A 12,271-nucleotide genomic window follows, 5' to 3' on the forward strand; every position below is an offset into this window, starting at 1 on the left:
CTCGGTGGACTTCGTTTTGACCTGTCTAAAAGTAACAGCCAAAAAAATACACTGTTGCGATTTTATTAACGTTTTTAATAATAATATACAAATAATTTATAATTTTTGAATTTTGGATTTAAAGATTAACTTTTTGGTTTCTAAAGACTTACTGAACCGCCCTCGTATGTCACATTTCACGTTAAAGGTTATTGAACAAAAGGATATCGACAATTTTGTCTGTGGATATTACCATTTAAAAAAAAAGTACATTCGTCGCTAAAACAAATGTTGCGCACGTACGTAGGTTGCCTTTCTACTCTCTCTGCCATAATTTCACAGAATTGCACTCTTCGGTCAGGATCATCTTCAGTCAGTTGATGGACCATTTGGATCTTGTATGGGTGAAACTTATTTTTTTTTAAAACTCTCCATGCCGTCGAAGTTGAAACTTCACAGATATCAGCAACAGTTGGAGTAGAATGTTGGGGATTTTCTATTATTTCGCCAATTATTTGGACTTGCTTTTCTTCTGAAATAGACATATGGCCTGGGCCTTTTTTATCCTGGACAGTACCAGTAGTCGTAAATTTATTTACAAGTTCCCTTAAATATTTACGGCAAATAGGACGATCAGGAAAACGTTCGTTGAAAACCCTTTCAGTCTCATGAAAATTACGCGTTGCTCCATAAATAAAAATTGCTTCTACTTTTTCCTCCAATGGACGAGAATTAACCATTCTGAAAAAAACAATAAATTCAAACTGCCAAACACACTAAACAATATCTAACAATGACCGATACAAGAGTAATTTACCGGTTAAGGAAAAATATCTTAAAATTTTTTTTCGAGTTTTTTTAATAGCTATTTGGTTTTTGGAATGTCTAAATAATGTTCAATAACCTTTAACGTGAAATGTGACATACATGTGTTATTTTGACATTTAGAACTGTCGTTTTTATGTTAAAATAAAATAGTGACGCATTTATTTTCGTACACTGATTTTTACCTATTCAAAAATCATAAAAATGTAAAACGTTAAAATAAAAAAAAATACTTTTTTATTAGGCCGCCATTTTGAAACGAGTTAAGATATGGGTCTAATATTTCAGGGTTATAAAGTACTCATTGAGACCTTTAAAATGAGGTACCATACGACCCCCCTTTCCATTTAAAATTTTTTCTCAAGATGTCGCCCAGCCGCCATCTTGGAATTTACAACTACCTAGTTTACAGTGAAAAATAGTATCTATAGACCAATTTACTTATGCCAAGTTTCAAAAATCTTTTTTGACCCGTTCAAAAAATAAATGGGGGGGGGGGACTTCAAAGAAAAGCACTGTATATATAAAATAGTTTATCCTAGCTGACTGACTCATTATCGCAGAGCCCAAACTACAATAGCTAGAAACGTGAAAATTTGCCAACGGGTTCCTTTTTTAATGTAGGCACCGGATAAGAACGGATTTTTCGAAATTCCACCGATAAGGGGTAAAAAAATGGGAAAATTGTTACTCGTGACCTCGAGAACTAAGAGGGCGTGGCTTCGGAGTTTGAACGGAGACTGCCCGCACCAACGAGTCGCAGGCATCGACTTAAGAAAAAAAAATTAATTGCAACAATGTTTTTTTATAATGTTGACCCCGGATACGAACGAACTTTTTGAAATTCCACCGAAAAGGGGTGTTAGCGATATGATAAATATCGCATAGCGGCATAAAACTGATTAATAAATACGATTGAAAAAGTGCCTCTGTATTATTTATATTTTGGTAGACATAACAACAAGGCGGGTTCATGCGAGACTGATACCCGACAGGTGACTCGACTCAGTCTTACCGCTCGCTCTGCATCTAACGAATCATTTTTAAGATTATTTGTGTCTTGGTTTTATAATAATTATATATTTATTAATTGCGCCCCTTGACCTCAAGAAAAACGGCGTGGCAATTGTGGGTTGCAAGTACTATCAATGAGGCGAGGCTTCGGATTTTATTTTTGTGTATTGTAAGTTGCATGGAGGCCTTCTTCGACTTTTCTTTTATTTTCACTTCTTCTTTCTTTAATTTAATAAATTAGAGCATGACCGGAAATTTTCTCGGAAATTGGTAACATGTTGCTGTAACAGCAATCTATATTTTTGTTTGTTATAATAACATCAATTAAACTTAAAGTATTTAAAGCCATATCAATGCGAGTTGGAGTGGAAATATGTTGGCTAAGATTAAACATTTCAAGCAGTTTGATTATTTTATTAATTAATTTAAAACGAACTTTTTAGTCGTTTATGATTTGCAAAAATTTCTTCTTACATTTAACGGTAGCAGAATGCAACTAAAATTGGCCTCAGATTTTTCGCGTTGGTCTTAGTCTATTAGCATCTAGTCGGAAATAATAATGTAAGTCGTATTGTTTTGAATTTTAAAACCTACTTTGTCCGACAATAATCTTATATTGTTTGAATACAAATCGTCATTCAAGTTCTCCTTGAGACCGTGTACCAGGATGACGTTTTCATTGGACGAACTAGGCTGCGCAGTGGAAGTTTTTAATTTAAGGATGACGAAGGATAAGTTATTATATTTTAATTGTAATGAAATATGAATTCATTTATAAACTTACTGCTACACATTATTAAATGTCCCACCCAGTACCGCTTAATGTTTAGTATGTATGCTAACCACCCTATATTATTCTTTAGAGAGCACTTTTATTTTATTTTTACGACCATTAAACTTGCTTTTCTAAATATTGTCTTAGTTTTTATAGAGCCCAACTCTATAAAAACTAATGCTTAGTTACCCTACAAGAAAAAGAATTTATCATTCCTAGTAGCTTATCCGGTGACACACAGCTTGCCAAAAAATAATAATATATCTCTACAGCCAGCGTAACTGATAATAAAATGACCCTAAAGGCCAAGAAGCCATTTAAATTAAATACGGTCTGCCCTCGGAAAGACTCAAAAAACTTTATTTTAGCCGCTACGCGCTGGGCAAACACTTTAGCTTTCTTTTAATTTTTTTCTGTACTCAGCCTGTTACCTAATGGATGTGCCCTGCTTTCATTATCGCCTCATCTTTTGCCTTAATGTTTTAATATAGTAAGTTTTTAAACAGTTTTTTTTTATATTATGAACAAGCCTTTTTTAACATTCCATTAACCTATTATGTAACTTGAACCACAATAAACATTTGCAAAATATAAATTCATTTTAGATTTAATAAAATTTCGCCATTTCAAATAGAAAAATTATAGTTTGACCAACTACATAGAAAGTATAATATTTTATAATTATTTATCGCTCATTACCGAAGATAACCGGACAATTTAAAAATAGAAAAGTACATCGACATATTAAGAAAACACACGTTTTTCCGTAATAAATAATATAGTTAATTTTGCATTTATGGACAATGTTTTCGTTTTATTTTTAGTTAGTTAAAAAGACCACTAAGTTCAATTATAGTAGGCGAAAAATTATTTCTGCTAAAAATTTCAATTTCTAATCTTATTGTTGCTTTCAAAAAAAGAGTCACAATGGGAAAAGTTTACTTAATAAATTTAAATCTACTTATATATTACTAGCTGAATGCCCGCGGCATTGCTCGCGTGGATTTTGAAAATAAAAAAAAAGTTAGACTTTTTGTTTTGCCTTCTTGTAATATGTAAAAATATCAATTTTCAACGCTACAAGTTTAAAAAGAAAGAACTGTCGAAAGAACCATCCTGAAGAAGTTTTCACTTCTTCAGGATGGTGAAATTTTCGAGAATCTGTTGTTTTCCTTAAAATGAAATTAAATTGAAGTGTTTTGCAGTTTTTTCCGAAAAACAATGAATTTAAGGATAAAAAAAAAGATGTTAAAATCTTAAAAGGTGGTTTTAATCCCTCTAAAAAAAAATGGAAATTGATTAAAAAAATAAAATAAAAATATTGCGTTTTACAGTTTTTTAAAAAAGTATATAGATTTGAAGCTATGATACATAAGGGATGGTTTCAACCCCTTTCCGATGGAATTCAAAAAATCCATTCTTAGTGGATGCCTACATAACCACAGGAATGTTGTCCCCAAATTTCATATTTCTAGGTTTTACCGTTTGGGCTGTACGTTGATTATCAGGACAAGTCTTTTTATATACAGATCGTGTTTTCGTTCGTTACTTATAGGAAACCGCATAGAGGCGAAATTTTGCAACGTCGCGCGTGTACGAGTGCCTGCGACAGAGCACCGCCCCGGTCGGTCCGAGGACGGGATCAGGGTTGCCGTTTGAGTACATTTGTACTATTTCTAATACATTTTCGACAACAAAGTACAAAAGTACATTTTATCATATATAGATTTAATTCTAGTACATTTTTTAATTTTAAATAAGACCAAGGGCGAAAGGCATACCAAAAGTTATAATACTCCTAATAAGTCTTATAAGGTTTGTTCTCACTGCAAATTTCTTACAAGTTTGAAACTGTTTCCAAACCATTCTTGATGCGCATGTATAAAATATTACAACTTCTGATCGATTTGAAACCGTCTGTGCGAACATCAAATACGGGTTGAGTGGAGAAGAAAAATAACCTCATTTTTTTATCCCAGTGGGAAATGGGAAAATAAATTAAACATAAACAAAACAAAAATTATACTACAACCTTGAAATAGCTGTATATTATTAATAGAGTTTAAGATTGTGCGATTATTTGCTACTTCAAGACTTATTCTAAAATGCTCGAGAAATTCTATTTTATTAAATTGGGAGACAGTTTCATGAAAATAGTTTTGACTTTTGGGCTTTATCCATTCTTCAATTAAATCTTCTTTAAAAGTTTGTGTTGGAATCAACATAATTCTGATCAGATTCTTCCGACGATTCAAAAGCACTTGTTTCCTTAATGTTTATGTTTACACTAATCCAAAAATATAAAATACAATTTTCAAAACGATTATCAAGGACTATACAAAACGACAAAATAGAAACAACAATTTAGAGGTTATGTTCATATTTCGAAGATCGGCGTTGACTGGCTACACGAATTCTCTGACACTTTGCTTGAAATGAATCCGAAAACAAGTCTGACTATCAGAAGACGATCAGAAATTTGTGTAAGAACATCAAACTTTTGATTTGAAACCGATCAGAAGTTCCTGTGCGAACGCATTTTACTCTATTGCGCATGTGTATTTGTCGAAAACTTGTTTCTTACTGCTGTGAGAACAAACCTATAATCTTTGGTCATACACATTGGTGACATCGGTCGATGTCCAGTCACCCATCTCTAGCCTGCTATACGCTGTTCCCGCGTATCGCGCGTTGTTCCGCCAATAACGTGGACTTGCTGATGTCTGGGACTCTCCGTTCTTCTTTTTTATCGATTTAGGTTTTGTTATTTATTTTTCGCCTGGCTTATATTCGACAATTGTTGCCAGTTATTTTCGCTGGTTGTGCGTGTGTACTTTTGTTTTAAAACAAGAAGAATATTTTAGCCAACGAGAAACATGGATAAGTAAGTACTCGTTTTTAAATATTTTGATTAATAATCATAAAAATAAATTTATTTAGCATAAATCACTACTCTGTAATGTCTTTTCATTTGTAACAAATATAGTATATAAACTTAAGGTGTTTTTAAATTGTCATATAGCTGTTTTTTTTCTAGAATCTAATATTTCTTTAATTCTCAGCTTTGTCAAGAGGTTAAAAAAATCTACTGACGATGATCAGCAGAATCAGCCATCAACTTCGACAGATAAGGAAGACAGGGTAACAAAACATCAAGTGATGATTACTCTTCATCAAATGAACAGTTGACAGAAAAACACCGAAAGAAGCCTAGGTATGTGCAAAAATATTGTTCTAGCTGGGAGTCTAGTTAAAATGGTGTATAAAATGTCCTAATAGTAATTATCCTTATTGCAAAATTTGCAATAAGCAAATAAAAGGAAATCGTTCCCATTTGAAGAGACATGACAAAAATGACCTACCTATGAAAAATATGAAAATGGCGGCAACAACTTAACAACCTAGTATAGACGTTGCTTTAAAAAAAACTGTGTGCAAGAATGACAAACTAATTAAAGAAGGAAAACTGAAATGTCAAGATTCGGAAATTGCCGCTGGAATTTCTTGCAGCAGAACTAAAACTACCAAATTAGTTAATGAATGAATTGGTCCGTATGCTAAAAAACAAGTTGTTGCTGATTTAAATGAAAATTTTTATTCAATTATCATCGACGAAACCACTGATGTATCCACAAAAAAATGTTTAGCTATTCTGGTAAGGTATTTTAAAAACAAGACTGTGGATGCCTTCTTAGGACTCCTTGAGCTTGAGGATAATTCTACAGCTGTCTCAATCTATGAATGTTTTACAAATTACCTTATATCATCAGGAGTTAACATAGAAAATATGGCAGGTTTTGCAGCCGATAATTGTGCTACAATGATGGGACAATTTAATGGCGTTTAAGCTCTTTAAAAAAAAGATTACCAAACTTAGTCGTTGTAGGATGTAGCTCGCATTCTTTTAATTTATGTTCATCTTATGCTTGTGCTAAAATAGCAAAAGAACTAGACGAATTAATAAAAGATATTTATGCTCACTTTTCTCACAGTTCAAAAAGAATGAATGCTTTAAAAGAATTTCAAGTTTTTGTGAGCTGAAACCACATAAAATTTTACGACTTTCTGAGACAAGGTGGATGTCGCTACAACAAATTGTGGACAGAGTCTTAGAGCAGTATAATGCTCCCATATTATATTTTACCGAAACTGTTTATGAAGAATCCTCCTCAAAAATTAACAATATATTATCAGCACTTAATAATAAAATTACGAAAATGTATTTATCATTTCTATCTTATAGCCTCAAAATAATTAACGCAATTAACATCGAGTTCCAATCAGAAAAGCCCCGTTTACATCAATTGCTGCCCCGAATTTCTTCTGTTTATAAACAAAGCCTAATAAGTTTTTTAAATTCAAATTACATTAACAGTACGCCTATTGACAAAATTCATATCAAAGATCCTGCTTATTTTTTGCGATTAGATGGGGTATATTTTGGGGTAAAAGTACAGGAAATTATTGAAAATAACCCAATAGATGAAAACGAATTACATAACTTTCGCTTAAACTGTCTAAATTTTTACATAGAATTGGCTTTCCAAATAAAACAAAGATTTCCTCTTAATAATGACTTATACATGAAATTAACTTGGATAGATCCACAAAATATTTTTTTTCCGATAAAAAAGCCCTTTCCACTATTCCCCTTGTAAAATATTTCCCTAATATGGTTCATATAGACAAATATGAAGAAATTAATTTAGAGTGGCGGATGCTTTCACTTTCTGATGTGTCGTTGGAAAGATTAAAAAACATTGATATAGAGAACTTTGTAATTGAATTGAGCCTAATAAAAAAACTCTCTAAATGAACCTAGGTTTCCTTCTCTGTATTCTTTTTTTTTAAATATATTTTCTTTACCACATGGAAGCGCTGCGGCTGAAAGAATATTTTCAAGTCTTAACCTAATTAAAAGAAAAAATAGAAATTTGTTAGAAACAGCAACATGCCACAATCTACTTGATTACTAGTTAAGAGTGGCAACCTCCTGCCGAATTAAGGAATTATAAATAATTATTTATAATTACTTGATTATACATATATAATATTATTCTAAGTATAAATTAGTAAAGGCCAATTTTACAAGTTCCAGTAAACGCCAAACTGAAGATTAGCTGGACGTTGTTGACATTTATATCATTAGATATACGTCAGTAATGTCAAACTAATCTTCAGTTTGGTGTTTACTCGAACTTGTAAAATTGGCCCTTAGTAGATATAATTATAAAGGAATTAGAGATTTAAGTTTATATTTTTATTTTTGTTTTTTTTTATAATAAAAAGAAATACAAATACTTTAAAAACCATAGCTGTTTAATTCTATCAGTGCAAAAAAAAGGATTTTCTACGAGAAACGAATAACATTCACCTTATCGTAAATTTTAGTACATTTAATTGCTTTTGGTTAGTACATTTCAAAAAGTCGGTGCGGCAACACTGGACGGGATTAGTAAACATCTGACTTTCGTGGAAGCTGCGTCGTTTGGCTACAAAATGTCCCAAAATATTACGCGAAAATCCAAGCATTTTTAAAATATTTATTCTAATGCGGGTTTTACAGACATGATAATGTGTAAAACCCGCATAGAATTGTAATCTTAAAATATTTAATATGCTGTGTTTTGCATAATGAAAATTAAAGCGTTATTCTAATAAAAAAATAAAATATCAACTCTGATAAAAATATAATAAAAAATCAGAATTAAAACTCTAATAAACAAACTTAACAACATATTATTTTTTAAATAAAAGGCTTAAATAAACCGCCTTCTTTCGCTAAACAAAAACTTAACCTATCGTAAAAGCTATTTCGCACCTCTAAAAGAGTTTCAGGTAAAATGGACTTGGCACCTTCGACAATTTTATTTCGCAACTCCTCTAAATTTATTGGCCTACTAAATTCATGCTTGTAAATGGTCTGCTTAAGGTAACTCCACAGATAAAAGTCATTTGGAGAGAAATCTGGAGATCTAGGAGGTCATTTAACATCGCCAGTCCCACTAATAAGGCGGTTAGGAAAAGCATTTGTTAAAAATTCTTTTACCCTAGCCGCGTTATGAGCAGGACAGCCATCTTGCTGAAAATAAACCGCTCCCAAGTCTAAATCAGGTAGGATTTGAATGGCAGGAAGAACTTGGTTTTGCAGCAAATCAAGGTACTTTTGGGCGTTTAAAGTGCCATCAATAAAAAATGGCCCTATAACATTGTCGCCCAAAATACCCGCCCAAACATTCAATTTCTAAGGATACTGGGTACGAAACTGAAAACTTCTGTGCTTGTTTTCCTGAGACCAATAACGAACAATGGAAGGATTATGTTTGCCATGTAATGGAAAAAAAGATTCATCAGAAAACAAAATATTTTTTAAAAAATATTCGTTTTCATTTGCCTTTTCCATCATGGTTTCACAAAATTTCATCCTTCCCCACTGGTCTTCAGGAAATATTTCCTGAGTTTTTGAATACTTGAAACATTTGTTCCCAGTTCCTCTCCCACACTTCTAGTGGACCGTGTCGAATCAAGTTCTAGGGTACTGCAAACAATTTCTTCCCGCCGTTCTATATCCTGGACCACTTCAACAGGTGATTCTTGACGTTTAGTGTGGCATTTTTTACAATCTTAAAAACAAAAAGATGTCTCAAAATTTGTAACCACATTTAAAACCGTTTTTGCACAAGGAATCGGTCTATTCTCAAATGTCACTGAAAACAAATCTCTACATTGTACTGCCGAATTGCCTCCATAAAAACATTTAATTAGTTAAACTCTTTCGGAAGGGGTATAAACAGCCACAGTGAAAAAATCACGATAGTAACGCTCAAAAATTATTAATGCAATGTGCAGTAACACAGCAAAATGAGGTCTGCTGACTCCCGGTTCAGAAAATAAAAACGAAAAATTCCGCCGCCTGCAAGCCGCAACCAAGCAGTGTTGCCATTATTTTGGGTAATACGTAGCTCACGATAACACGATCTGTATACAGATAGATATAAAATTATTAGTGCAGATATATTATTTAACTTTTACATTTCTTCATAATATTTTAAAAGGGTACGAATTTCTTGTAATATTAATTTTTTAAACATAGTCTTAAATAACTTTTTTTTTAATATTCTCTTTTCGTGACTTTGGCAACTTAAAAAACACTGACCCCAAAATGATAATTGACTTTGGGCCAATTTTTTTGTTACTGAAAGGAAATGCTCTCTTTTCCAAACTGTGTATTATTTTATTCTAGGGTAAAACGATGGGAGATGGAGCAGGAGGGTAGACGGTCCACTCAAAATATCCGGCAAGGTTTGGTAACAGGGCAAGACTAACATGTCCCATTCTGTTTCTTAGCGTCAGTTGCCTTTGAGACGGCTACTGGAACGCATTATAACGCACCTTCGCGAATGTTATTTACGATAATTGAAATCACCACGTAGAAAAATTTTATATTAGTTTTAAGAATCTTATTTTTTTTTAAATCAGGTAAGTTTAACCGATTTTTGTTGGATTATTGTTTAGATACCATATACAAGGTGTACTAGAGAGCACCAACCGTAGCTCTAATCAGCATATTTTAGAAGCTAGACACTGGTCTCCGGCCACTTAAGTGGAGGAGAGTTGACCCAGCCTATTTTGTTTTAGGATTATGCCCAATAAATATATCCGAAAACAAAACGCACCTAAAAGAGGTTCTTGGACGGCTAGAGCATTAGGTGATGCAGTTGATGCTGTGAGGAATGGCGGTATGGGCTTTAGCAAACCCGCGAAAGCATTTGGGATCCCAAAAACAACTTTTAAGCGCAGACTAAAAACAAATAACATCGATAGCTGTAATCATCTGGGGCCAAATTGTTCTTTGGGCTCGAACGTCGAAACAAAAATAGTTAGTCACATAAAAAAACTGCAAAAGGCAGGCTTTGCACTCACCAGAACAGAAGTAAGAATCATGGCGTTTAATTTAGCTGAACGATTGGGGATTCCAAATAAATTTAATAAAAAAGAAGGTATATTAAAAAAAAAATAAGAACTACATTGCTAATTTATTATCGTCTTTTTTAGGTAGAGCTTGTAAAAAATGGTTAGAACTGTTTTTAAGCGAAGACCTGAAATTTCAATCAGAAAATCCGAGAACACCTCAATTGCGCGAGCTTTGGGAATGTCAAGAGAAACCGTTAATATTTACTTTTTGGATATACAGAGAATTATGACTGAACACAATTTTTATGATAAACCCGGGCATATATTCAATACAGACGAAACAGGATTACAGCTGAACACTAGAGCTGGTCAGGTACTAGCCGAACAAGGATCAAAATGTGTTCCAAGCCTAAGCCCTGGGAAAAAAGGTGAGACAATTAGTGTTATGGCATGTTGTAGCGCAGAAGGCACTTTTATCCCCCCATATTATATTTTCAAAGGAAAAAATAAAAAAGAAGACTGGCATGAAGGTATGCCACCGGGTTCTACAATTAGAATGTCGGAAAAATCTGCTTACGTTAATAGCGAGATTTTTTTAGAATGGTTACGAACACATTTTCTACCAAGAAAGCCCTCGGGTAAAACTTTACTAATAGTAGATGGCCACACGTCCCATACGACCAACCTGGACCTACTAGAATTTGCTGAGCAAAATGATATAATTTTGTTTTGTTTACCATCGCATACAACTCACTACCTGCAGCCTCTTGATCGCGCCTTCTTTAAATCTCTTAAAAGCAACTTCTACGCTGAATGCCGTTTTATGATTCAAAATAACCCAAACAGGGTCCTTAATCGTCTTCAATTTGGTAAGCTGTTAGGTCGAGCATGGGGAAACTCAGCAACTGTTCAAAATGCGGCCTCTGCATTTAAATCCACTGGGATTTATCCATTTGATCCGTTAATTATCCCGGAATATGCTTTTTTAACACAGACACCCCTTGAAAGTCCTGAAACAGAAACATTACAGACGGTCCAGACGGATACCTTATCAGTTAGAGCTGAGTCTTCTCAACCAGGCCCCTCCGGAATTTAAAATCTAAATGCCTTACCCATCAACCCTAACAAGTCATCAGTACCTGATAAAGATATAACTCCCGGAAAGGCTCTTGATAAAGTAACGCCTGTACCTGTTTTATCTGCAGCAGTGAAAAGAGTTCGTAAAAAAATATCCGGAGAGATAACAGCAAAGGAATTTATAAAAAATAAGAAAGATGCACAACTCAAAAAGAACGTAAAACCTGTAAGAAAATTAAAAAGTAAGAGAAAGGTGAGTAAATCTTCAGTGTCTAATGATGACGTTACACTTGATGACAGTTCCAGTAGTGAAGAAAAATTTAGTGATTTAAAAAATGAATGTGTCGGTTGCAAGGAGGACTATAACCAAACGTCTCAAAAAGATAGCTGCAATGTGTTATTTGTAAACGTTTGTTACATGAAATTTGTTCTGGCTTTGTTAACCTTTGCAATAAGTGTGAAAAGACTGTAGCCACCAAAAAAAAGAAAGTATAGCATGGTCTGACTATCCTACCCCTAGTGGTCCATCTCATCTCCACAGAGTAGGATAGATGGACCAATCACATACCTGTCATTATGTGTATTTTTTAGTGCCTAGAATTAATATTTTTAATTCCTAATTATACCAAAAGAAATACCAATGTTATGTTATGTTATATATATTTTTTCCAATTTTTTTATTTTTTT

At 33.3% G+C, this 12,271-nt stretch overlaps 1 protein-coding gene across 1 annotated transcript; it reads left to right on the plus strand.

Annotated features, from left to right (window-relative positions):
- Window positions 1-9,866: 9,866 nt before the first annotated feature.
- LOC126742315 (uncharacterized) lies at window positions 9,867-11,746 on the plus strand. Its single transcript, XM_050448962.1, has 2 exons — window positions 9,867-10,593; window positions 10,649-11,746. The coding sequence occupies exon 2, from the start codon at window positions 10,665-10,667 to the stop codon at window positions 11,601-11,603; it is 939 nt and encodes a 312-aa protein (XP_050304919.1). The 5' UTR covers window positions 9,867-10,593; window positions 10,649-10,664; the 3' UTR covers window positions 11,604-11,746.
- Window positions 11,747-12,271: the final 525 nt, after the last annotated feature.

Source organism: Anthonomus grandis, chromosome 11, assembly GCF_022605725.1.
Source record: "Anthonomus grandis grandis chromosome 11, icAntGran1.3, whole genome shotgun sequence".
NCBI lineage: Eukaryota > Metazoa > Arthropoda > Insecta > Coleoptera > Curculionidae > Anthonomus > Anthonomus grandis.

Bases quoted from the DNA above. Each gene is read 5' to 3' on its own strand.
- LOC126742315 (XM_050448962.1), top strand. From the start codon at position 10,665: ATGGTTAGAACTGTTTTTAAGCGAAGACCTGAAATTTCAATCAGAAAA.